General features: G+C 37.9%; 1 protein-coding gene across 3 annotated transcripts in view; it reads right to left on the bottom strand.

Moving 5' to 3' along the window:
• The window catches only part of OSBPL9 (oxysterol binding protein like 9), a 176,015-nt gene that overhangs the window by 125,851 nt on the left and 23,675 nt on the right, over positions 1 to 26,489 (bottom strand). For all 3 annotated transcript variants that reach the window (XM_058552391.1, XM_058552392.1, XM_058552393.1), the window contains exon 2: positions 13,149 to 13,199. In XM_058552391.1, the coding sequence (XP_058408374.1) occupies positions 13,149 to 13,199 (51 nt within the window). The remainder of the gene's footprint in view (positions 1 to 13,148; positions 13,200 to 26,489) is intronic.

Below are 26,489 nucleotides of genomic sequence, written 5' to 3'. Positions count from 1 at the left end.
GAAGGGAGACATATATATGGTGATGGACAAACAAAAATGTACAACCCAAAATTTCACAATGGGGGCCGGCCTCATGGCTTGGTGGTTAGGTGCACGCGCTCCGATGCTGGTGACCCGGGGTTCGGGTCCCGGGCGCGCACCGAGGCACCACTTCTCCGTCCATCCTGAGGCTGAGTCCCACATACAGCAACTAGAAGGATGTGCAGCTATGACATACAACTATCTATCTACTGGGGCTTTGGGGGGAGAAAATAAATAAATAAAAATCTTCAAAATTTCACAATGTTATAAACTATTAAAACATCAATAAAAAAATCATTTTCTGATTACTAGATGCTGGTATACTGAAATACAATTTATTTTCATATAGTGACCTTGTATCCAGTAATCTTGCTAAATTCACTTAGTATATCTGTAGATTCTTTTGGATTTTCTGTATGCTCAATTAAGTTGCTGTGAATAATAATAGTTTTATTTCTTCTACTGCAATCCTTATACCTTATATTTCTTTTTCTTGCTTTATTCATTGGCTAGGACTACCTGGTTTAAGACTGCCACTAGAGTGGCAGAAAATGTTATATATAAGTGGTGATGGAGGTATCCCTGTCTTGTTATTAGTCTCTCTCTCATCATCCACTGTAGCTATTTAAAACCTCTTCTACTTTCCTTGAATGCCCAACAACAACGTAAGCACTCATTGGGTAGGAATTCTAAACCTGCTATGCCCTCTCACCTGAAGATTCATCTGCCTCTATACCCATTCTTACTTCCTTTCCTCTTGTCATAATGGAAAAGGGGCTCCATCCGCTATCACCATTCCTCACGTCTCTTACTCTACCAATTTTCAACTTTTCTCTCTCTGTACTGGCTCTTTCCTAACCGCATTTACACATGCTCAAGTCTTCACTCTCTTTAACAACAACAATCCTTTCCAATTACACATCCTCATCTAGCAATTGGCCCACCTCTCTCATTCCCTTCCAATCAAGATTATTATTTAGATTTGTCCAAGCCTACTACCTAAAATTTATTTTAACCTTACATTCCTTGTAGGATACATAACCACGTCAACGGCTCTTCTTCACCTTCATATAAGGTGACTGTATGACCTGGTTTGCCTGGGGACAGTTCTGGATTATTCCTGTTATCCTGGCATAATAATGAATAGATCTCCCTTTCACTCCCAAGAGTGTCACAGTTTAGGGGACATGGTCACTCTGCCATTGCCTAGCCTACAAGGCTCTCAGTGATCTGCTCCATGCCCACCTCTCCAGTCTCATCTCTCATCAAATTCTACACTTGAGGAGCTTGAGGTTTACCAATTGCCCCAAGCTCTCTTGCACCACCACACCTTTACACATGTTCCCCCTGCCTGAAACATCCTTCCTCTCCCCTTATCTGGGTTTATACTACCTATTTTTTACATCTAGTAAGGTAAAACTACCTTTGATAATCCATATATGTAACAGTATTTATTGTTAAGCAAAGTTCTTTGTTATGTTAACCCACCAAAATATCAAAGATTTTATTTCAGCCCTGCTTTTATGACCCACTGTGCCAACATATATCTTTCAGTGACTTCTCAAGATTTTTCTTCTGAAGGTTTCAGATGGTCAACCTTTCGGGTCTATCAGTACTTAGGCTGACCAAGGTGCCCACTGCTCGAGGGTCACACTATCCAAGTTCTCAGCAGAAAGTTAACTGGAGCTGCACAGTCTTGGGAACGGATGTTAGCTCATGGCCAAGCTCTCCTTTCTTCTACACACACAGACATACTTCAGACATGAATCATAGTTCTGCTGCCAAACACAGTTTTGCTCTCATGGCTTGGAAAAAACAGAATTCTGGCTATTTTAGGGCCAATCTTCCCTTGTAAGAAGAGAAAAGTGGGCTGGTAAACTGGCTCCAAAGATAATAAAAAAGGAATAATGATTCCTCTGAGACATAGATTGCTCACATATCTCCTAAAAGGAACGTAGACAGCGCTAAGAATACATAGCTCAGCTACTCCCACTGTAACTCCACAACCACATACTTTCCCTCACTGCTGAAATGATATTAGAAGTCTATCTTACATTCAGATGACACATTTAAATATGCTCTCTGAGATTTAGGCAGAACAGGTATTACTCTTCTTTAGAAATCAGAAAACTGAGACTCAGAAAGTAAAAAAAAAAATTTGCCCAAGGTCCTACAACTAAAAAACAAAAGAATTCAAGTCTTACAACTCCCGATCCTAAGCCCTTTCTTAATAGGACATTGTTATAATAGGCAATATTCACTAATTACTTCAACACACTTACTAAACACCTATTCTGGGCCAGGAACAGTAATAGCCAGGGAATATAAATACGGATAAGCCCTGGAAGAGCACATAGTCTAGAGGGGAGAGGGAGGAATCAACACTACAGAAGAAAGCAGGAAGGCTCAAGGTCCAGCCTGCCTACTAAAGATGCTGCTGCATGGAGGACCTGCTCTAGCGTCATTTATTGATTCAACAGTATTTATTGAATTTTCTAGGCACTAGTCATAGAGCAGTGAAGAATTTGCTTTGCTTTTTTCACTCAATATTGTGTTCAGGTTTATTCGTGTCAGAAAAAAAATACATATATATCCATATTATATTGAGTATATATATATACACTATGTAGAGAATATATGTGTGTATGTGTACATACATACACACACACTATCCATGTTGAGAATATATGTATACATTTTATCTATTATATAAGTATATCACAATGTATCAATTTCCCTGAGTAGAACATTTAGGTTATTTTGTGTGTGTCTGTGTGTGTGAGGAAGCTTGGCCATGAGCTGACATCCGTTGCCAATCTCCCTCTTTGCTGAGGAAGATTGGTCTTGAGCTAACATCTGTGCCCATCTTCCTCTATTTTGTATATGGGATGCCTCCACAGCATGGCTTGATGAGTGGTGCGTAGGTCCATGTCCAGGATCCAAACCTGTGAACCCCAGGCTGCCAAAGCGGAGCGCACGAACTTAACCACTACGCAACTGGGCTGGCCCCATTTAGGTTATTTTTAATGTTTCCTATTCCAATAATGCAGCAATAACTATCACTGTATATGTCTTCTGGCAACATTTCTACAAGAAAATGTCAAACATACATTCTAAAATGTAATAGAGTTCCATTTTTACGTAGAGTTGGGCATACCTTCAACTTTACTAAATACTGCAACACTGCTCTTCTAAGCAGTTGTACTGATTTACATCCTCACCAGTACTGTATGCGAGTTCCTATAGCCCCAATCAATGGCCAACGCTAGGTACAATGAGATTTTATAAATCCTTGGCAATCTCATGAAAATGCAATCTTACCGGGGTTTTAACTTGCATTCTCTAACATCACTGAGAATAAAAATCTAGTCACATTTATTGCCATTCTAATTTCCCCTTACATGAATTGAGTGTACGTATCCTTTGTACATTTTCTTTTGGGGCATTCTTTTTTTTTTTTTTTTTTTTTTTTTTAACTGATTTGTATGTGTCCTTTTGGGTTTTCTTTTTCATTGATTTGTAGGAGTTCTTTATATATTCTGGATATTAATTCTTTGTCAGTTGTATGTATTGTAAATATTTTCTCTCCTGTCCAAGGGTTGTCTTTCTTTTTGACTGTAGTGTTTTGTTTTGTTTTTGTTCAAAGGTTTTAAAATTTGAATGTTGTCAAATCTACCAATCTTTTCTATCATGGTTTGTGCTTTAAGATATCCTCCTCAGTCCTAATATCATAAAGACATTCTTCCATACACTCTTAAAAATATAAATTTCCATTTCATACCTTTAATACCTCTGGAATTTATTTTTGCATACAGCATGAGGTAGGGAGTAATTCTATTTTTTCCATATGGACAGCCAATTGATCCAGCTTCACTTACTGAGTGATAGTGTCTGATCTGTAATGCTGTCATATACCAAATTCCCACAGATGTGTGGTTCTATCTCTGAGCTTTCTCTTCTGTGCCACTGACCTACATCTTTGCCTTATACTAACACCATATCATTTAAATTACCATAGTTTCATAAAAAGTCTTAATATTTGGAATGGCAAGTCCCCCAACTCCTTATTCTTCAAAACTGTCTTGCCCCTTTACCATTTTAAATGACTTTTAGAATCATTTCAAGTTCTCTTATAAGCCTAATTGTGGTTCTGACTAGAATCACATGTGTCTATAGATTAATTTAGAGGAAATAAACACATACATGATTTGAGTCTAATAGGCAGGAATAGGATACAGCTTTTTCTATATTCAGATTTTCCTTTAGTCTTTCAATGATGTTTTATAGCTTTTCTCCATAAAAGGAAAGCATTTATCTTGTAAAATATATTCCCAGGTAATTTAGAGCTCTTGTTACTATTATAAATAGAATTTTTTAAATAACTTTTTTCTAATTGTTTGTGGGTCAAATAGAGGAATACTAAGTGTTTTCTGCATATTGATTTCATATACAAAAACTCTGCTGAAGGTTAGTCATTCAAATAGTTTTTCTGTAGATTCTTGTGGATATTTTTACGTGGACAATCATATCATCTGCAAATACCAATAATGTTTTATTCTTCTCTTCTAATCCTTTTTCTTTGAATTCTTTTGTTTGTTATTCTTACGTTATATGTTTACCACCACCTCTAGTACAGTTAACAGAAACATCATCTGCAAATACTAATTTTGACTCTTCTTTCTAAGCCTTATATCTTTTGTATCTTGTCTTACAGCATTTACTAGGACCGCCAGAGTCCAATATTTAAAGAGGCAGCAAAAGCAGACACCTCTATCTTGCTGCTGATTTTAAAGAGACTGCTTCTACTATTTCACTATTAAGTACACTGTAGCATTGTAGCAAATACCCCTTAACAAGGTAAGAATATTCTCTTCTATTCCTAGCTTGCTTAATCTTGAATGCACGTTTCATTTTATTCATCACTTCTTCTGCATTTATTCAGATGGTCATGTAGTTTTCCTCTTTTAATCTGTTAATATGGTAAATTACTTCAATTAATTTAAAATTAGCATCCTAGTATTCCCAGAATAAACTCTATTTGGTCATAATACTTTTTGTTTATACATTACTGTGTATAGCTTGCTGTATTTTGTTCAGGATTTTGACATCTACATTAATAAGGGACTCTGGTCTAAAAATTTCGTTATTTCCTTCTTTCTACTTTCTTTATCACTACTTTTTCCTTTTGCTGATTAATTTAATTTAGCTGCTTAGCTCATTCATTTTCAATCTCTGTTTTATAATATATTCATTTAAGACTATAAATCACAGACTGCCTTAGATGCAGTTCTAACATGTGGTCCTTTCATTATCATTCAGGTTTAAATATTTCATAATTTCCATTATGATTTCTACTTTCACCAATGAATTATTTAGAAGTTGTGTGTGAGGCGGTGAGTGGCTACTGTTTTGTTAAGGGATTTCTAATTTATTCCACTGTTGTCAAAGAATGTTATCTATGTGATAGTGGGTTTTTGGTCTTCTCTTTTTCCATAACAATTTTAATTTCTTTTCTTAGAGTCTATTATGTCTGATATTAATACTGTTTCCTAGCTTTCTTTTGTTTAACATTTTCCTGGGACATCTTTTTCCATCACTTTCTTTTTTATCTAATTTTTAATTTGTAATTATGAAATATTATAAACATTCAGAAAATATAGCACTAATGACATCTATATTCCAATTATAGAGATTAAATAAATGTTTAATAAAAGATTAATAAATGCCCAAGAGAGGACATTTCCAGTGTCAAATTCATAGAGAAGAAATGACACTTGGAAAAAAGCTACTGAGTTTAACAAAAAAGGCAGAAATCAGGGGCTGGCCCAGTGCGTAGCAGTTAAGTCCACGTATTCCACTTCGGCAGCCGGGGGTTCGCTGGTTCAGATCCTGGGTGTGGACCTACGCATGGCTCATCAAGCCATGCTGAGGCCGCATCCCACATAGAGCAAGTAGAAGGATGTATAACTATGACATACAACTACCTACTGGGGCTTTGGGGAGAAAAAAGGAAAAAAGGGAGAAGATTGGCAACAGATGTTAGCTCAGGGCCAATCTTCCTCAAAATAAATAAATAAATAAAAGTAAAATTTTTTAAAAAGGCAGAAATCAATAGAGTAATTTTTCATAATGAAATGACAAGACAACTGACAAAAGTTCTTATAAGATGTAGATCTAAGGAAATGAAGGGGAAGGACATTCTTAAGGTCATATATTAACCTAAAAATAATACCTTCTTTCATCTATTTTAAGATGTCAATGATTATAAGATGCATCCAATGCCAGAGACGTGAAAAAATATCAGATACGAAAAATAATATAGAATCAATGAAATAAGGTACTAGCAGAAGAAGTCAGTGCTACAACTATTAATAAATCTGTCAAGGTACACTGCTGACCTCTCCCGTGATGGACTAACAGAGAAGAGAACAGATGACACATCCCTCAGGGTATCAGTCAGCTCTGATGCCCAGCACAATAGATAAATGGAGTACTCGGCTTCATTGGACTGGGTAAAAAAAGAGTTACTTTAAGTCACATATGGATTAAAAGTTTTCAAAAATTCACAATATATTTAGCATTAAAACTTTCTTGAATATAATTCACCTTACTTTGGTGATTCCTAAGCCCCTGTGGAATTCTTCAGAATCTGAGATTGATCTTATCAATGGTAATTATTAATTACAACAATAACTACTATTTATTAAGAATCTGAACACAGAACACTGTGTTTGGATACTTTTTAATACATAAATTAATTTAAAATTCATAATTCTGTGAGTAAATAGCATGATACCCATTCCAGAGATAAAGAAAATAGGACTTTGGGCTGGCCCCACGGCTCAGTGGTTAAGTGCACATGCTCCGCTACCAGCGGCCCGGGTTCGGATCCCAGGCGCGCACAGACGCACCGCTTCTCCGGCCATGCTGGGGCCATGTCCCACATACAGCAACTAGAAGGATGTGCAACTATGACATACAACTATCTACTGGGGCTTTTGAGGGAAAAAAAAAAAAAAAAAAGGAGGAGGATTGGCAATAGATATCAGCTCAGAGCCGGTCTTCCTCAGCAAAAAGAGGAGGATTAGCATGGATGCTAGCTCAGGGCTGATCTTCCTCAAAAAAGAAAAAGAAAAAAGAAAATAGGACTCAGGGCTGAATAGATGAGCTGCCTGAAGTCACAAAGCTAATAAGTGGCAGAATCTGGATTTGAATTCCATTTCATATATGGCCTGTTCTTGTCTCTACCCCACACTGCCTCTTTAACGTTACTACTTTTTCATTTTGCAGATATTACCTGGAGATGTCAATATTTCACTTGGGGCTAGCGTATGGGGGGAAAAATCAGACCCCAGGACTCAACCAATATTTTACTTTTCCATCAAGGCAAGGGCACCATCTAGTGGCACGCACTTTGCCACCAACACAAAGAAAGACAGGAAGGAAATGATTTTTCACTCTTCTGCTTTCCTCCACTAGTTATATACTGCCTTGCAACAACACATCAGGGTGTTGGCATTAACTCTTCTGGTCAAGAAGAATAGTAGCCTTGTAACATTAAGGACTGAACAAGGTTTTGGAATGAGACAGACCCAAGGTCAATCCCATATTCACCATTTACTAACTGTGTGATCTTGGTAAATTACTAAAAGTAACTTAAGTCTCAGTCTCCTCATTTGTAAAATGAAATAACACTATTTACTTGACAGAGTTACCAGGGGAATACAAGTGAAAATCGTCCAGCACAGTGCCTGATCCAAAGAGCTTGCTCAATAACCACTGCTTCCTTTCCCCATTCTCCTTTTATGTAGCCAAAACCACATGGGTGTTTTGCTTTGTTTTTTAGAAAACACATCAAACCACTGGCTCATGTTGTGTTTAAGATAAATAACTTCAAAAGTTTTTCCTTTTTTTTAATGTAAACTATAGTAAAGGCAAATTCCCCAACCTTTATTCATTGTTTTTATAAATACATAAAATCCATAAGCACTTTTTGAGTACCTATTTACTATGTACCAAGCACTTGCGACAGTGGATGGGAACTCACTATTGAGCAGGGAAAACAGACAAGTTAACAGGTAATACCATGCAATAAGTACTTTCATTGCTGTAAGTGACAAACGTTATGAAAAGGTAGAGGAGGAGGGGAGGACCAAACCTGTTGGAAGGATGTGGATCAGAAAGCCTTCACAGAAGAAGCAACATTTGAAAAGTCTCTTAAATGATGAGCTCACCAGATAAAGGCACAGAACATTCCTGACATTAAAAAATAATATATGTCAGAAGCAATGAGGAATGAAGAAACACAGTGAGGGAACACGAAGAAGCATAGTGTTGCTGGAACAAAGGATGGGATGGATGGAGAAGGGGGAGAGATCTGTAGTGGGGTCAACAATAGCTCATTAAGCTCATTTGGAATCTGGATGATAGATGCATTATTTATCACTACCATTGTCATCATCATCATCATCCATAGCACTTATCACTCAATGGATGTGTATTACGTGCCAAACTCCGTACATACATAATTGCTATGCCTCACAACCCTGCAAGTTATATAATGTTATCTTTATAGAGGTTAAGAAGTATGCCCAGTGACATGGAGGCACTAAAGGGCAGAGCTGAGTGAGATTCAGTCCTACGTCTCTCTGATTCTTTCTACTACACTAGTGGTCTCAAACTTGGCTGCACAACACAATCACCTAGAGAATCTGTTTAAAAATAAAGGTTCCAGACAGTAAACAGTACGTCTAGAGAGTGGGACTTGGGAACCTATATTGTAAACAAACTTTCCAGATGTTTCTTAAATAGGAAGCCAAATGACAGTCCAGTTTTTTGAAAATACCACAAAGCCTCTTAAAACATACATACATACATATACACACTACTAATTAAAAGCTTCCATCTGTGTGCCAAGTGCCTAATCCTGAAAAAAATTCTGCAAGCATATTATAATCCCCACTTTGAAGAAGAGAAAATTCAAGCCCAGGAAGTTTACATATAGCTTCCCTCTTCCAGTCAACAAAACAAAAAGCAAAAATGTGACTCAAACACAGGTATGTCTGCTTCTTCGTCATGCTGTGTGGCAGGTAGAATTCTAAAAATGACCCTAGATGACCCCGTCCCTGTATAATCTCCTCTCCTTTGAGTGGGTGGAAACTGTAAATGTGATATCACTGCAGTGATTATGCTATAGGATGAATTATCACTGGAGTGATTATGTTATAGGATGAATTATCACTGGAGTGATTATATTATAGGATGAATTATCACTGGAGTTATTGATTATATGGCAAAAGGGAAATTATCTGGTGGGTGTAATCTAATCTAATCAAATGAGGCCTTTTAAAAGCAGAGTGTTTTCTGCAGCTGATAGCAGAATGGGAAGTCAGAGAGATTCAAAGCACTAGAAGGCTTTGATTTATCATGCTGACTTGAAGATGGAGGGGCCACATGACAAGGAGTACATGCAGCCTCTGGAAGTTGAGAGCAGATCTCAGCTGACAGCCAGCGAGAAAACGAGGACCTCAGTCCTACAACCACAAGGAGCTGAATTCTGCCAACAACCGAATGAGCTTGGAAGCAGATTCTCCCTTAAATTCTTCCTCGGAGCCTCCGGATAAGAGCCCAACCTGGTGAATACCTTCATTTCAGCCTTGTGAGACTCTAAGCAGACAACCCTTCTGAGATGTCTGATCTGCAGAACTGTGAGATAATAAATGGGTGGGAGTTTTTAAATTGTGGTAAAATACACATAACATAAAATTTACCATTCAAACATTTTTAAGTGTTCAGTTTAGTAGCATTAAGTACATTCACAGTGTTGTGCAACCATTACCACTATTCATCTCCAGAACTTTTTCACCTTCCCAAACTGAAACTCTGTATCCATTTACACAAGGAACTCCCCCTTCCTCCCAACCCCTGGAAACCACTATTCTACTTTCTGTCTCCATGAATTTGACTACTCTAGATACCTCATATAAGTAGAACTATACAGTATTTGTCTTTTTTGTGACTGGCTTATTTCACTTAGTATAATGTCCTTAAGGTTCACCCATGTTGTAGCATGTGTCAGAATTTCCTTCCTTTTTAAAGACTATAATATTCCATTGTATATATATATACCACACTTTGTTTATCCATTCATCTACCGAATGGACAACCGGTTGCTTCCATCTCTAGGCTATTGTGAGTAAAGCTTATAAGAACATGGGTATACAAATATCTGTTAGAGTCTCTGCTTTCAGTTCCTTTGGATATATATATCAACGACTGTTGTTTTAAGTCAATTCATTATCTTGAAAATTGGGTAAGTAAAAGGAAATAATCAAGCATTTATCCTCTCTATTTGAATTGTACCATTGAGTAACCAAATAATAGATGAAGAAAAGTGTTTCCTTATATGATTATTTCTGATAAAAATTTAAACAACATGATAAAATAACATAATTTTGCAACCCCCAAATGAGTTAATGGATCTAGGTAACTGAGCATCAATAGCTGCTAATACGAATAAAGAGCAAAAACCAGACATTATGTGCTCTTGATAGAAGAACACACCACCACCAATAGTCTTGCCAAAGGGATCAAACCTGAGTCTGATCCAGTCTCTGAATCCAGCTGCCAATTTGCAGAAAAAGCAGAGACAGAGGAACATGCTAAATTGCACCAGTATGCAATCAGTAAAATCTACACTATGGAAAACTCCTACAGGTCAAAAGGTCTAGATTCTTCAATAGATAAATTGCAAACAAAAGATATCAAAATTTTTTAAACGGGCAATGTAAAAATATAGGATTTAGGAATGCAAATCCAAGAAGTGATTACTATAATAGAACAGTGGTTACTTTAGGAAACAGGGAGGGGCCTGTAATTTGAATGGAGTACACAGAGAGGATTTAGGGGTAGCTGGCAAAATTCTATTTCTTAACCTGGGTGGTAGTCACAAGGGTTAATAATTAATTAAGCTTTTTTTAAGAGAAAAAAATAGTGCATTAAATGTAACAGACAGTGGCCCACATCCAGACTGAATTCAACTGAAGAGCTGTCTCAATGCAGCTCTGCTAAAGTCTCACTACTGAGTTTATCTCAAGCCAAGAAAGCAGTTAATATCAGACTGAGTGGTGACTGAGGTCAATAGCAAGTGCTTAGAAAAGCAATTAAACCACGAAGGTAAAAGAGAAACCAGAGGAAAGAAAAAAACAGTAAACAGTATAATAAGTTCAAATTCTAAAAATCTTTATGCTATCACATATACATCATCTGTTGAAAACAGACCTCATTTCCATCCTGCAAATTCACCATATTTACTCCTATCTCAGCATCAGAATTTTTCCATTAGAATTTGATTTCTCTCTTAGAGTTAACTCCCATTTCTACCAATTAGCTACTGCTAATAAAGGCAATAATATGTTTACCAAATACATTCACATCTTCAAAAGTAAGGATGCAGTAAGGGGCACAAGGGATGGTGATGGGTGATGGAAATGTCCTGTATCTTGACGTGGTGGTAGTTACATGAGTGTACACATTTGTCAAATCTCACCAAGCTGTATATTTGAAATGGATGTATCTGATTGTTTGTAAAATATACCTCAATAAAATTTATTTTAAAAGAAAAAAAAAAAAAAAAGTAAGGATGCAGAAAAAAGATGGCAGAAAGAAAGCAACAGGAGCCTGAAGAAGAAAAGGCTACTAGAAGCTGACTTACCTAGTTATGATAGAGGTAGGCCCTTCTTTAGATACAATGGAGTACTAGAAACTGCTGACTTACCTAGTTATGATAGAGGTAGGCCCTTCTTTAGATACAATGGAGTACTAGAAACTGCGTCCCCAATCCTGCATTCCTTCTTGCCTTTAGCTATTTGGCCAATGGTGGAAACTGAACAAGAAATTAAAAGCAGCATGAAGCTATAGGCCTCCATTATCCAATAAGGTAGCCACTAGCCACATGTGGCTAATGGACACCTGAGGTGCAGGTGCAGCTAGTCTGAACTGAGATGTGCAATAGTGCAAAAGACACAATGGATTTTGAAGACTTAGTATGAACAAAAAAAGTAAAATATCCCATTAATAATTTTTTATTGATTACATATTGAAATAATAATAGTCTGGATATACTGGCCTAAACAAAACATGTATTAAAATTAATTTCATCTGTTTGTTTTTACTTTTTAAATGTGATTACTACAAAATTTTAAATTATATATGTAGCTCATATTATATTTCTACTGGACATCACTGCTACACAGACCATTATTAAATAGTGTTGAACAGGAAAAAAAAAGCAGCTAAAAGTGGAGATTTTTCAGTTTTTTTTCCTATTGTTTACTCTACCACCAACAGTACAACTCATTTAGTTTCCAGCCCCTGTCCCTGGCGGTAAAATAGAGGTTAAAAAAAAAATCAGTAGCTGCATTAAGTCATGGATACAATATCAAATCACCGGCCAAAAAAACTGAGTTCTAGGGGCCAGCGCCATGGCTTAGCGGTTAAGTGCGCGCGCTCCGCTGCTGGCGGCCAGGGTTCGGATCCCGAGCATGCACCGATGCACCGCTTCTCCAGCCATGCTGAGGCCGCGTCCCACATACTGCAACTAGAAGGATGTGCTACTATGACATACAACTATCTACTGGGGCTTTGGGGGAAAAAATAAAGAAAGAAAGAAAGAAAAGAAAAGAAAAGCTTGATTAAAAAAAACACATTAAAAAAAAAAAAAAGAGGGCCGGCCCTGTGGCTTAGCGGTTAAGTGCGCGCGCTCCACTGCTGGCGGCCCAGGTTCGGATCCTGGGCGCGCACCGACGTGCCGCTTCTCCAGCCATGCTGAGGCCACGTCCCACATACCGCAACTAGAGGGATGTGCAGCTGTGACATACAACTATCTACTGGGGCTTTGGGGGGAAAAATAAATAAATAAAATCTAAAAAAAAAAAAAGAACTGAGCTCTAGTTCTGGTACTGACTAGCAGTTACCCTGGAGAAATTATTTTTCTCTCTGAGCCTTAGCTGCCTGTCCCAACAATTAAGTAAGGAAACTAAACTAAATTTAGACTTCCATGACTCCATCAAAACATTTTTTTTTCATTCTGTCAAAACTGGTTTTCATAACAATGAATAAATACTCACTCTGAGTCTAACACATCCTCTGCGAGAGCCTCTCATCATTTTGTCCTTGGACTAAAAGAAAAACAAAAACATTCAATGAATAAAAGATTAACAGACTGATTGTTTTTAGAATCACCTAGGGATAAAGAGACAATTTACAGTAATGTCCCTCCCTTCTCCCCAGTCCCCTCCCCTCACCAAGTTATTTAAGGATATGAATTAGCAGGCTTAAAATGAAAATGTTTTGTAGTCTAATCATAGAATATTATGCATACCTTTAATGTAGCATATGTTACACTATACACTATATTACAATTTTCATTCCTTTTTCATGCCCCTTAACTCTAGCCCAGGGTTTCTCAGATTTTAGTGAGTGTGAGAATCACCTGGAAGGCTAAGAATCACCTATGGGTTTAAGACTCACTCCCAGATGATTCTGACTCAAGCAGACAGAGGACCACATTTGAGAAACATTGCTTTAGCTTTATCTCTTTGCAATTCCCTAAATGGGTCACATTTTTTGCCTCTGAGATTTCTCTTTCAATAATCCTCAGCTTGGAATATCCTTGACCTTGATTTTCTGCCTTGCTAACTGTCACTGATCAAGCACCTTACCTCTGTCTGATTTGGATTCCCATCCCTGGGCTCCCAGAGTCTCCTGGTTGTTCCTCTGTCATGACATGCACCTCCCTGTGCTATAATGGCTGGTTTCCTTGTCTGACTCACCAACAAGACTGCACATTCCTTTAGTGGGTAGGAATTGTATCTGACTTATCTAATGCTTCAGAACTGTGTCTGGTACACATTAGGTGCTCAAAAATTATTTACTGATGAAACACTGCTTACCTTTTATGTCTCCCCTACTAGACTGAGCCAAGCAAAGGCTATGCTCTGCACAATAAGTCCTATGTTGACATTCAGTAAATATTCCTAGGATTAAATTAGTCATGTATAATAACATAAAATAAAACCTCAAATAATCAGTTTTTCAAATATTTAATACTTCATCAACTGGTATTTTTCTGTATTCCCCTACGTGAAAAAGAAGTAAAACAAACCAATATCATGGTGTTATGTTTTAAAGAAAATTGTCCCACTTTAAACTATAGGTGCCCTACATCCCGTGTATTGAGCCATAGGCAAACTTCTAGTTATAGGATGACTATATGAAATTTAGTGTACAGCATGATAACTATATTAACAATACTGTATTGTATACTTGGAAGTTGCTTAGAATAAATCTTAAAAGTTCTCAACACACCCACAAAAAAGGTAACTATGTAAGGTGATGGATGTGTTAAGTAACCTTATTGTGGTAATCATTTTGCAATATATATGTATACCAAATCATCACGTTGTATACCTTAAACCTACACAATGTTATATGTCAATGACATCTCAGTAAAGCTGGAAAAAATAAATAAATTCATATTTCTTGGGGATATTTACATGTCTGTACATAAAGATCTGCCTTGTCTCTTTCATTCACTGCAGTACATTCTATGAACATAGCCCATGTCATTGTTTTCATTGATTCTAAACTTATGAATGTAACATTACAATAAATCAAAATTGACTCAAAAAAAAAGTACTGAGCCACTGAAATTCATGTTCAGAAATGATTACTGAAGTACTGAAAAGAGTCCTCTTTTGATTCTACTTAAAATATAAGGACTCATACATTTTATTAAAAATTTCTCAATACTAAGCAAGATCGAAAAGAGTTCTTTACTAACATTACAGTTAGGAAAAACACAGTTAACCAAAACATTCCCTAAGGATTTAATAGCCCTTTTAACCATACCCTATACTTATCTTCCCTCCAAAAGTGTCAAGGCAATACACAAAAATAATAATTAGGTTGGAAAATACCCAGTAAGAGCTAGAATGCAACTCAAACAAGGTAAGAACCAATATATTCATCTTTGATCCTCTTCCACTTTTAAAAATAAGACTATAGTAAATAGAAAAAGGGCAAGACAGGCCCCAATTGTGGTACCACTATTAGAATTATGAATTAGAAAGAGCCAAATGAAAATAATTAAAACAAATATAACTAGGAAACAATGAGACAACTCCAGAATATGGGACATCCTACAAAATAATTGGCCTAGACTCTTTAAAAATGTCAAAAAAGGGGCCAGCCCCGTGGCACACACTTGTGCGCGTGCTCTGCTGCAGCGGCCTGGGGTTTGCCGGTTCGGATCCCGGGCATGCAGAGACGCACTGCTTGTCAAGCCATGCTATGGCAGCGTCCCATACAAAGTGGAGGAAGATGGGCACGGAGTTAGCCCAGAGCTGGTCTTCCTCAAGCAAAAAGAGGAAGATTGGCAGATGTTAGCTCAGGGATCTTCCTCACAAAAATAAATAAATAAATAAGAATTAAAAATAAATAAATAAATAAAAAATAAAAATGTAAAAAAAAAAAAAAGACTAGCATGTAAATAGTTGTAATACAGAGCAAAAATAAGTTACATGAATACATGTAGAAAGTGCTGTGAACTACAGAAGGCTCCCTGCCATGGAAAAAGATCAGGGAAGGCAATACTGAAGTGACCACATTCCAAACTTCAATCTGAAACTTAAAAAAAAAAAAAAAAAAAAGGTTCTGATAAGAAGAGAGGGAAGGTAGGAAACAGGGCATTCCAAGCCAAGGGAATAACATCAGCAAAAGCACAGGTATGGAAACTTTACATGAGGTATTCATAGGAGAGTAGGCTAATAGACCCAAGCACAGAGTGCAGAGAGGAAGGCGGAGAGAGATGAGGCTGAAAAGGAGATATGGGGACCAGATCATGAAGGGTATGAAAAAAGTAGTGAGAAGTTAAGAAAATGAAACTTTATTCAACAGTTAATGGAGAGCGACTGAAGGTTTATGAGGAGGGTAATAACATTCTCAAAGGTGTGTTTTAGAAAAATAACACTATTAGGGGCCGCCCGGTGGCGCAAGCGGTTAAGTGTGCGTGCTCCCTGCGGCGGCCCAGGGTTCGCCGGTTCGGAGCCCGGGCACGCACCGACGCATGGCTTGGCAAGCCATGCTGTTGGTGGCACCCCATATAAAGTGGAGGAAGATGGGCATGGATGTTAGCCCAGGGCCAGTCTTCCTCAGCAAAAAAAAAAGAGGAGGATTGGCAGATGTTAGCACAGGGCTGATCTCCTCACAAAAAAAAAAAAAAGAAGAAGAAGGAAAAATAACACTGTTAAATGTGAGAACTTGGGGAAAAAGGATGCTGGCAGGATGATGGCAACATTAATAATAGCAACAGCAGCAGCAGCTTCGCACTTATTGATGCCCTCTATGTGACAGGCACTTTACATACAGTAAAACTCACAAGACCTTGCATGCTAAGAATTATTCACACAGGGGCCAGCCCCGTGGCTAGCGGTTAAGTGCGCACACTCCACTGCTGGCAGCCCCGGTTCGGATCCTGGGCACACACCAAGGCACCGCTTGTCAAGTCATGCTGTGGCAGTGTTCCATATAAAGTGGAGGAAGATGGGCACAGATATTAGCCCAGGGCCAGTCTTCCTCAGCAAAAAGAGGAGGATTGGCATGGATGTTAGCTCAGGGCTGATCTTCCTTGCAAAAAAAAAAAAAGAATTATTCACATATTATAAATGAAAGTGACACCAGGGAGGTCAAGTAAACTACCCAATGTTACACATGTAAAATGTAGCAGAGTTTGGCACAGCAGGCACAATTTGGACTGGCTGCCCTACAAATCATTCTCGCAGACCATATCTGTACTCTGCTAGCCTCGAATCCTCCTCCTCCTCCACAATCACACAGGCCCCTCTCCCTCATTCTCTCCCCACTCAGCTCTAATGTGGGGCTAAAGGGAACCTGGTGTGACTAAGTTCCCCAGGCACAGTGAGTGCTGAAAGGATGGTTATCTGGCCAAACACAGGACACACTACACCGCAAGGCAGGACAGAGTCCTTTCACAGGGAGTTTTTCTACTGAGGCTGAGGGAAGAGCTCTTTTCAATCTGCTCTTGAAGCTGTGAGGTACAGATGCCATCAGTCATGTGCCTTCTACACAAAGAAAGCAATAAATTAAGTATACATGATGAGAGAAGGAGAGAGAAGAGGCAGAAAGTCCTAGCTGCCAGTGCTCTCCATCCATACCCTGGTCTGAAGCAAACCTGCCAAAGCCAATGCCATTCACTGAATATCAGGATTTTTTTGTTTTTGTTTTGATGAATACTAGCTTCTGGTGATGAGAGAAAGGTAGGGCTGACATAATCCCACTCCAGCAATCTTCCTACCAGGTGTCATCTTACCAATGTTCTGAAACCTGCTAACAAATGTATTTTTTAGCAAGTTGGCACAAATATCATCATGCAACCTACAGCTTTGGTAAGATCCTTCTCTCTGCCTCCAGCTACAAGGCCCAGCATCTCAAGAACGGATCACTCAGAAATGGATGCTACAGTCTTTTCAACTGGATGAGAAAACAGGATCTCCCATAAAGTGGAAAAATACACAGCTGATGTGTTCTACTCCTAAGGGGTTCCAGGGTTAGCAAAGATTGTTGGGTTTGGTGGTTGGGTTTGCTGTTTTCTTATATCTTATTAATGCAAGGGCAATGGGTCCTGTTATACCAACCCATGCAATCAAAATTATTTCTAATAATCCTTATGCTCATCAGCTAACCCCAAAGTATTGATTCAGATTATAATTCATATTCAAGTTTTAAAGTAAATTACCACAAATATAATATATTTCCACCTGTGACAGACTACTTGTCCTCCAATATCCATTCTACTCTTTTTCCTTTCAGTATTACTATCCTCCACCCCACGTTTTAACTAAATACATGGCTCCCCTGCTGGATATTACATTTCCAGCCTCCCTTTCACCTAGGTATAGGCTATGTATCTACATACTGGCCAGTGAACTGTGAGGGATGGCAATGTGTGCAACAGATTTTGCTTTTAAAAGGGAACTGCTTGAAAACACATTCTTCACAAGTGCACATGGAACATTCTCTAGGATTGTTGGGTCATCTTCTTTGACCAAAATGGATTAGAAGTAGAACTCAGGGGCTGGCCCCATGGCGTAGTGGTTAAGTGCATGCGCTCCACTGCTGGCGGCCCGGGTTCGGATCCCGGGCACACACCACTTGTCAGGCCATGCTGTGGCGGCATCCCACATAAAGTGATGGAAGATCAGCTAGATGTTAGCTCAGGGCCAGTCTTCCTCAGCAAAAAAAGAGGAGGATTGGCATGGATGTTAGCTCAGGGCTGATCTTGCTCACAAAAAATAAATAAATAAATAAATAAATTTTTCAAAGTAGAGCTCAATAACAGAAGGAAATTTGGGAAATTCACAAATATGTGGAAATTAAATGACACACTCCTAAATAACCAATGGATCAAAAAAAAATCTCAAAGAAAATTAGAAAATACTTGAAACAAATGAAAATGAAAAGACAACATACCAAAACCTAAAGGATACAATGAAAGCAATTCTTAGATGGAAATTTATAACTATGAATGCCTACATTAAAAAAGAAGGATCTCAAAACAATAACCTAACCTTCTACCTTAAGAAACTACACAAAGTAGAGCAACTAAATCTAAAGCAAGCAAAAGAAAGGAAATAATAAAAATTAGAGGAGAAATAAAATTAGAAAATAGAAAAACAACAGCGAAAAAAAATCCATGAAACCAAAACTTGGTTCTTTGCAAAGATCAACAGAATGGACAAACCTTTAGCTAGACTAACCAAGAATAAAAGAGGACTCAAATTACTAAAATCAGGAATGAAAGAGGAGACATTACTACCAACCTTTCAGAAACAAAAAGGATTCTAAGAGAATATGATGAACAACAAATTAGATAACCTAGATGAAATGGAAAAATTCCAAGAAAGACACAAACTGTCAAAACTGGCTAAAGGAGAAACAGAAAATCTGATTAGATCTGTAAGAGACTGAACTAGTAATCAAAAAACTTCTCACAAAGAAAAGCCTAGGTCCAGGTGGCTTGACTGGTAAATTCTATCAAATGTTTAAAGAATTAACACCAACCTTTCACACTCTTCCAAAATATAGAAGAGGGAACACTTCTCAACTTTTTCTACGAGACCAGTATTATACTGATACCAAAACCAGACAACGATATCACAAGACCAATATCTATTATAAATATAGATGCAAAAATCTTTGACAAAATACTAGCAAACAAAATCCAGCACATATAAAAAGGATTATACACCATGACTGCTATGGTCTAAATTTTGTATCCCCCTCAAATTCGTATGCTGAAACCACCAATGTGATGCTACTTAGGAGGTGGGGCCTTTGGGAGGTGATTAGTGCCCCTTCCACAACGTGAAGTTACAGCATGTAATCACGTAAGGAAGCAGGTCCTCACCAGACACTAGATCTGCTGGTATGCTGATCTTGGATTTCACAGCCTCCAGAACTATGAGAAATAAATTGCTGTTGTTTATAAGCTGCCCAGTCTATGGTATTTCTGTTATAGCTGCCCAAACAGACTAAGACAATGACCAAGAGGGATTTATCCCAGGAATACAAGGTTGCATCAACATATGAAAATCAACCAACATAATATACCATATTAATAAAATAAAGACCAAAAATTACATGATCATTTCAAAAAACACAGAGAAAGCACTTGACAAAATCCAACATTCTTTCAAGATAAAACTACTCAACAAACTAGGAATAGAAGGGAACTCCTTCAACCTCATAACGGGCACCTATGAAAAACAGCTAACATCATACTTAACGGCAAAGGTCTCAAAGCTTTACAACTAAGAGCAAGAACAAGGATGTCCTCTCTCACCCCTTTGCTCACCACTGTACTGGAAGTTCTAGCCAGGAAAATTAGGCAAGAAAAAGAAATAAAAGGTATCCAGATTTAAAGCAAGAAATAAAACTATCTCTATTTGAAGATGGATCTTCATATAGAATCTTATATATAGAAAATCCTAAGGAATCCACAAAAAAAATTTAGAGCTAATAAAAGAGTTTGGCAAGGTTCCAGATCACAAGACCAATATACAAAAATCAACTGAATTTCTATACTCTTGGAAGAAATAATCTGAAAATGAAATTTAAAAAACAATTCCATTTATAATGATATGAAAAAGAATAAAAATACTTTGTAACAAATTTAATTTTTAAAAGTACAAGACTTGGACAGCTAATCTTCAACAAAGGAGCCAAGAACATACAATGGAGAAAGGAAAGTCTCTTCAATAAATGGTGTTGGGGGGCTGGCCCTGTGGCGTAGCGGTTAAGTGCGCGCGCTCCGCTGCTGGCGGCCCGGGTTCGGATCCCGGGCACGCACTGACGCACTGCTTGTCAGGCCATGCTGTGGCGGCATCCCACATAAAGTGGAGGAAGATGGGCATGGATTTTAGCTCAAGGCCCGTCTTCCTCAGCAAAAAGAGGAGGATTGGCATGGATGTTAGCTCAGGGCTGATCTTCCTCACACACACACACACACACAAAAACAGCAAAAAGAGGAAGATTGGCAATGGATGTTAGCTCAGGACCAATCTTCCAAAAAAATAAAATAATAAAATAAAATGCGTTGGGAAAACTGGACAGCCACATGCAAAAGAATGAAAGTAGACTGTTATCTCACACCACACACAAAAATTAACTCCAAATAGATTAAAGACTTGAATGTAAGAACTAAAACCACAAAACTCTTAGAAGAAAATTTAGGCAATACACTCTTTCACATAGGTCTTAGCACAATCTTTTCAAATATCAAGTCTACTCAAGCAAGGGAAACAAACGAAAAAATAAACAAATGTGACTACATCAGACTAAAAAGCTTCTATATGGCAAAGGAAACCATCAACAAAAAGAAAAGACAACCCACCAACTGGGACTGCACTGGCCCTACTCACGAGCAAGCCCACAGCAAACTTGTGGGCCCACATAGTCCGGGTGTGTGGGACCTCTGTGGAGGTAAGGGGGAGCAGGTCCACCTCCACAGGAGGTGTGTGCGGGTGGGCCTGCATTGGGCAGGGCATGTGGGCCCACAGGCAGTGGGGCATGTTGGCCTCAGCTGACTTGTGCCACTGGCTATCTGAAACAGCCACACCAGGGATTGGCCCAATGACTGAAACAATTGTGTGCTGCCCTGACTGGGGCAGGACCCACCCATCTGTGATCCTGAGAGAGCCAACAACAGCCACATGCCACAGAGAGCTGCATCAGAGGCCTGCAGCAATTGTGAGTCCCTGAGCCTAGCAACTAGCCACACTGGGGCCTGACTCACTTAACAGCAAAACAGCGGTAGCTGTGTGCTTTTACCTTGCAGCCAGCTGTGCCAAGGGCTTGCCTCACCCAATAAAGTGACCTTAGCAGCAGCATACAGCTGAGCCTTACAACCAGCTGGCCTGGAGGCCAGCCTAGCATACCCATGCACTCGTAGCAAGAGCAACCCTGTCACAAGAGAAAGGCACACACAGCCCACACAGGAGACACTCCTGGAATATTTGGAATGGGTGACAGGAAGGAAGCACATTGCTGGGCCCCATAAGGCATCTTTACATAAGGCCACATTTCCAAGACCAGGAGATGTAGCTGATCTATCTAATACATAGATATAAAAACAGAGAAGTAGACAAAATGAGGAGACAAAGGAATATGTTCCAAACAAGGGAGCAGGACAAATCCTCAGAAAAAGAACTAAATGACACATAGATAAACAATCTACCTAATAAAGGGTACAAACTAACAGTCATAAGGATGCTCACTGATCTTGGGAGAAGAATAGATGAACACAGTGAGAACTTCAACAAAGAATTGGAAAATATAAAAAAGAACCAATCAGAACTGAATACAATAATGGAAATGAAAAATTCATTAGAGGGAATCAATAGCAGAGTAGAGGACACAGAAGAACAGATCAACGATCTGGATGAAAGACTAGAGGAAATCACCCAAGCTGAACAGAATAAAAAAAAAAGAATTAAAAAGAACAAGGACAGTCTAAGGGACCTCTGGGACAACATCAAGTGTACTAACATCTGTATTATGGGTGTCCCAGAAGGAGAAGAAAGAGACAAAGGGGCAGAGAACCTAACTGAAGAAATAATAGCTGAAAACTTCCCTAACCTGAGGAAGAAAACAGACATCCAGATACAGGAAGCACACAGAGCACCAAACAAGATGAACCCAAAGAGGCCCATACCAAGACACATTATAATTAAAACGTTGAGAATTAAAGATAAAGAGAGAATCCTAAAAGCTGCAAGAGAAAAACAACAAATTACATGAAGGAAATCTCATAAGGCTATCAGCTGACTTCTCAGCAGAAACTTTACAGGCTAGAAGGGAGTGGCATGATATATTCAAAGTGCTGAAAGGAAAAAAACTACAGCCAAGAATACTCTACTTGGCAAGGTTATTATTCAGAATGGAGGAGAGATAAAGAGTTTTCCACACAAGTGAAAACTACAAGAGTTTATCACCAACAACCAGCTTTACAAGAAATGTTAAAGGGATTTATTTCAGTGGAAAAGAAAAGACCACAAAGAAGAAGAAGAAAATTATCAAAGAAAAAATAACACTGGTAAAGGCAAACATATAGTAAAGGTAGTAGATCAACCACCTATAAAGCTAGTATGAAGGTCAAAAGACAAAAGTACTAAAAATATCTATTTCCATGAAAAGAGGTTAAGGGATACACAAAATAAAATAAAATATGATATCAAAAACAAAAAATGGGGAGAAGAGTAAAAGTGTAGGGCTTTTAGAAAGAGGACAAACTTAAGAGACCATCAACTTAATACATAATGCTATATACATAGGTTATTATATATGAACCTCATGGTAATCACAAACGAGAAACCTATAATAAATACACAAAAAATTAAGAGAAAGGAACCCAAACATAATTAAAGAAAGTCATCAAATCACAAAGGAAGACAACAAGAGAAAAAGAAAGAAACAGAGAAGAACTACAAAAACACCCAGAAAAAAAGTAACAAACTGGCAATAAGTACATACATATCAATAGCTACTTTAAATGTAAATGGACTAAACACTCCAATCAAAAGACATAGGGTGGCTGAATGGATAAAAAAACAAGACCCATATATATCCTGCATACAAGAGACCCACTTCAGACCTAAAGACACTCACAAACTGAAAGTAAAGGAGCGGAAAAAGCTATTCCATGCAAATAGAAACAAAATAAAGCTGGGGTATCAATACTTATATCAGACCAAACAGACTTTAAAACAAATACTGTAACAAGAGACAAAGAAGGACATTACACAATGATCAAGGGAACAATCCAACAAGAGAACATAACACTTGTAAATATCTACGCACCCAACACAGGAGCACCTAAATATAAAAAGCAATTATTGAGACATAAAAGGAGAAATTGACAGTAACACAATAATAGTAGGAAACTTTAACACTCCACTTACATCAATGGAAAAATCATCCAAACAGACCATCACTAAGGAAACACTGGCCTTAAATGACACATTAGACCAGATGGACTTAATAGATATATACAGAACATTCCAACCAAAAACGACAGAATACACATTCTTTTCCAATGCACATGGAACATTCTCCAGGATAGATCACACATTAGGCCACAAAACAAGTCTCAACAAATTTAAGAAGATCAAAATAATACCAACCATCTTTTCTGACAACAGTATGAAACTAGAGATTAACCACAAGAAGAAAACTGGAAAAGCCACAAATAGGTGGTGATTAAACAAAATGCTACTGAACAACTATTCAGTCAACAAAGAAATAAAAGGACAAATCAGGGCTGGCCCCGTGGCTTAGCGGTTAAGTGCGCGCGCTCCACTGCTGGCGGCCCGGGTTCGGATCCTGGGCGCGCACCAACGCACCACTTCTCTGGCCATGCTGAGGCCGCGTCCCACATACAGCAACTAGAAGGATGTGCAGCTATGACATACAACTATCTACTGGGGCTTTGGGAGAAAAAAATAAATAAAATAAAAATATTAAAAAAAAAAAAAAAAGGAAAAATCAAATCTACCTGGAGACAAATGAAAATACAACAAACCAAAATCTAAGGGATACAGCAAAAGCAGTACTAAGAGGGAAGTTTATAACAATACAGGCCTACCTCAGGAAACAAGAAAAATCTCAAATAAACAATCAAACAATACACATAAAGGAACTAGAAAAAGAAGAACAAACGAGGCCCAAAATCAGTAGAAGGAAGGAAATAATAAAAATCAGAGCAGAAATAAATGAAATAGAGATTTTAAAAAATAGGAAAAATTAATGAAACTAAGAGCTGGTTCTTTGAAAAGATAAACAAAATTGACAAATCTTTAGCTACTCTCACCAAGAGAAAAAGAGAAAAGGCTCAAATAAATAAAATCCGAATCAAAAGAGGAGAAATTACAACAGACACCACATAAATACAAAGGATTATAGAAAAATACTATGAACAGCTATACACCAACAAATTGAATAATCTACAAGAAATGGATAAATTCTTAGAATCATACAACCTTCCAAAACTGAATCAAGAAGAAGTAGAGAATCTGAATAGACTGATCACTACTAAGGAGATCAAAACAGTAATCAAAAACCTCCCAAAATACAAAAGTCCAGGACCAGCCAGCTTCCCCAGTGAATACTACCAAAATTTCAAAGAAGACTTAATCCCTTAACACCCTTCTCAAACTCTTCCAAAAAATTGAAGAGAAAGGGACACTTCCTAACTCATTCTACGAGGCTAAGATTACCCTGATACCAAAACGACACCAGGACAACACAAAATATGAAAATTAAAGACCAATATCGTTGATAAACATAGATGCAAAAATACTCAAGAAAATGCTAGCAAATCAAATACAACAATACATTAAGAGGATCATACACCATGGTCAAGTGGGATTTATTCCAGGGATGCAAGGATAGTTCAACACCCGCAAATCACCAACGTAATACACCACATTAACAAAACAAAGAATAAAAATCACATGATCATCTCAATAGATGCAGAAAAAGCATTTGACAAGATACAGCATCCATTTATGATTAAAAAAACTCTGAATAAAATGGGTATAGAAGGAAAGTACCTCAACATAATAAAGGCCATATATGACAAACACACAGCTAACATCATACTCAACAATGAAAAACTGAAAGCTATGCCTCTAAGCACAGGAATAAGACAAAGATGCCCATTTTCACCACTCTTAATTTCACACAATACTGGAAGTCATAGCCAGAGCAATCAGGCAAGAAAAAGAAACAAAAGGGATCCAAACTGGAAAGGAAAAAGTAAAACTGTCACTATCTGCAGATGACATGATTTTATATATAGAAAACCCCAAAGACTTGATCAAAAAACCATTAGAAATAATAAACGAATACAGTAAAGTTGCAGGGTACAAAATCAACATACAAAAATCAGTTGCATTTCTATACACTAACAACAAAATAGCAAAAAAAGAAATTAAGAATACAATCCCATTTACAATGGCAACAAAAGAATAAAATACCTGGGAATAAATTTAACCAAGGAGGTGAAAGACCTGTACACTGAAAACCATAAAACATTGAAAACACAAAAGAAATGGAAAGGTATTCCGTGCTCATGGATTGGAAGAATTAACATAGTTAAAATGTCCATTCTTCCTAAAGCAATCTACAGATTCAATGCAATCGCTATCAAAGTCTCAATGACGTTTTTCATAGAAATAGAACAAAAAATCTTAAAATTTATATGGAACAACAAAAGACCTCAAATATTCAAAGCAATCCTGAGAGAAAAGAACAAAGCTGGAGGTATCACAATCCTTGATTTCAAAATATACTACAAAGCAATAGTAATCAAAACAGCACGGTACACGGGCCAGCCCCAGGGGCCTAGTGGTTCAGCATGCTCCACTTCGGCAGCCCGGGGTTCAGTTCCCAGGTGTGGACCTACACCACTCTGTTAGGGGCCATGCTATGCTGGCAGCCCACATACTAAAAAATAGAGGAAGACTGGCACAGATGTTAGCTCATGGTGAATCTTCCTCAGCAAAAAGAAAAAACCCGCATGGCACTGGCACAAAAACAGACACACAGATCAACAGAACAGTATCGAGAGCCCAGAAATAAACCCGCACATCTATGGACAGCTAATTTTGGACAAGGGAGCCAAGAACATACAATGGAGAAAAGAAAGTCTCTTCAATAAATGGTGCTGGGAAAACTGGTCAGCCACATGCAAAAAAAAATGAAAGTAGACCATTATCTTACACCACATGAAAAAACTCAAAATGGATTAAGACCTGAAACCATAAAAATTCTAGAAGAAAACATAAGTAGTATGCTCTTCAACACCAGTCTTAATAGTATCTTTTGGAATT

Source organism: Diceros bicornis, chromosome 13 (genome assembly GCF_020826845.1).
Source record: "Diceros bicornis minor isolate mBicDic1 chromosome 13, mDicBic1.mat.cur, whole genome shotgun sequence".
NCBI lineage: Eukaryota > Metazoa > Chordata > Mammalia > Perissodactyla > Rhinocerotidae > Diceros > Diceros bicornis.
The sequence above is the reverse complement of the archived record's forward strand: the minus strand, read 5'-3'. Positions and strand labels throughout refer to the sequence as shown.